At 45.7% G+C, this 1,958-nt stretch overlaps 1 protein-coding gene across 1 annotated transcript; it reads left to right on the forward strand.

The window, feature by feature from the left end:
- Positions 1-190: 190 nt before the first annotated feature.
- On the forward strand, positions 191-1,936 carry LOC117958880 (WD repeat-containing protein 36-like). The gene is made up of 3 exons (XM_034895560.1): positions 191-320; positions 989-1,164; positions 1,730-1,936. Exons 1-3 carry the CDS (start codon positions 269-271, stop codon positions 1,874-1,876), a joined length of 375 nt encoding a protein of 124 aa, XP_034751451.1. The 5' UTR covers positions 191-268; the 3' UTR covers positions 1,877-1,936.
- Positions 1,937-1,958: the final 22 nt, after the last annotated feature.

Genomic DNA, 1,958 nt, shown 5'->3' on the forward strand with positions numbered 1-1,958 from the left:
CCTCCTGTCTCCTACCTCCTGTCTCCTACCTCCTACCTCCTCTCTCCTACCTCCTGTCTCCTACCTCCTCTCTCCTGTCTCCCGCCTCCTGCCTCCTGTCTCCTGTCTCCTGTCTCCTACCTCCTATCTTGGGGGGGGGTGCTTTCTTTTGAAAACAACAATATTAATATATTTTTTTTTTTTCCAGAGTCCCGCGGTGGACGTTGTCGCCGTCGGCACGGTGACGGGACGAATCATCATTCACAACATTCGATTGGACGAGACGCTGATGAGCTTCACGCAGGACTGGGGACCAATCAGCTCGCTCGCTTTCAGAACAGGTACAGCTCCCTCTTCATGTATTATCGGGTGTTTTTTAACCTGGATCCTAATTAAAAAGAATTTCACCTCCATCCATACCAGCCTCCATGTAAATAATCACTACTTTTATCATCGTAAAACACACTTTATTCAAAGTGGACAGAAACTAAATAAAACTACCAAAAGCCGTCTTATTTCATCTTTCCACTGTTCCAACAATCACCACTCTGGTCTGGTTGGAATAAACTCTTAATTCACCCATTTACATGTGGAGATATGCTGCTCTATACACACTAAAAGTAGTGATTATTTACATGGAGTCTGGTGGAGATATGCTGCTCTATACACACTAAAAGTAGTGATTATTTACATGGAGTCTGGTGGAGATATGCTGCTCTATACACACTAAAAGTAGTGATTATTTACATGGAGTCTGGTGGAGATATGCTGCTCTATACACACTAAAAGTAGTGATTATTTACATGGAGTCTGGTGGAGATATGCTGCTCTATACACACTAAAAGTAGTGATTATTTACATGGAGTCTGGTGGAGATATGCTGCTCTATACACGCTAAAAGTAGTGATTATTTACATGGAGTCTGGTGGAGATATGCTGCTCTATACACGCTAAAACAACTTGTTTCTAACTACCTGTCTCCCTGTCTGTCTCTTTGTCTCTCTGTCAGATGGTCCTCCCATTGTGGCATCCTGCAGTCCTCAAGGCCACATTGCATTCTGGGATCTGGAGCGCCGTCAGCTTGTCTCTCAGCTGAGACACGCCCACAGCACAGCCGTCGCCGCGGCAACTTTTGTGCACGGAGAGCCGCTATTGGTCACGAACGGAGCGGACAACGCCATAAAGGTGAGACAGACGTCCTCTGGTCTCCTCTCTTGTGTAATGATGTTACATGTTGTCCAGGTGTGTAATGATGTTACATGTTGTCCAGGTGTGTAATGATGTTACATGTTGTCCAGGTGTGTAATGATGTCACCTGTTGTCCAGGTGTGTAATGAATAATGATGACACATGTTGTCCAGGTGTGTAATGATGTCACCTGTTGTCCAGGTGTGTAATGATGTCACATGTTGTCCAGGTGTGTAATGACACCTGTTGTCCAGGTGTGTAATGATGACACCTGTTGTCCAGGTGTGTAATGATGACACCTGTTGTCCAGGTGTGTAATGATGTCACATGTTGTCCAGGTGTGTAATGATGTCACCTGTTGTCCAGGTGTGTAATGATGACACCTGTTGTCCAGGTGTGTAATGATGTTACATGTTGTCCAGGTGTGTAATGATGTTACATGTTGTCCAGGTGTGTAATGATGTCACATGTTGTCCAGGTGTGTAATGATGTCACATGTTGTCCAGGTGTGTAATGATGTCACATGTTGTCCAGGTGTGTAATGATGTCACCTGTTGTCCAGGTGTGGATATTTGACCAGGAAGGGGGCGGAGCCCGACTGTTGAGGAGTCGTCAGGGTCACAGTGCCCCCCCCACAACCATCCGTCACCACGGCAACGACGGAAAGAACATCCTCAGTGCAGGTGATGACCTACTTATTTATTATTAATAATATCTGGAGCCTTCCTTCCTTCCTTCCTTCCCTAAACACTTTAAGGAGCATGCCGATTTATGCACCGTACCCCCCCAGA

The sequence above is a fragment of the Etheostoma cragini genome, chromosome 16 (assembly GCF_013103735.1).
Source record: "Etheostoma cragini isolate CJK2018 chromosome 16, CSU_Ecrag_1.0, whole genome shotgun sequence".
NCBI classification, from domain to species: Eukaryota; Metazoa; Chordata; class Actinopteri; order Perciformes; family Percidae; genus Etheostoma; species Etheostoma cragini.

Bases quoted from the DNA above. Each gene is read 5' to 3' on its own strand.
- LOC117958880 (XM_034895560.1), top strand. From the start codon at position 269: ATGAGCTTCACGCAGGACTGGGGACCAATCAGCTCGCTCGCTTTCAGA. The intron at 321-988 runs GTACAGCTCCCT...TCTCTCTGTCAG, and splicing joins CTCGCTCGCTTTCAGAACAG to ATGGTCCTCCCATTGTGGCA. The intron at 1,165-1,729 runs GTGAGACAGACG...CCTGTTGTCCAG, and splicing joins GAGCGGACAACGCCATAAAG to GTGTGGATATTTGACCAGGA.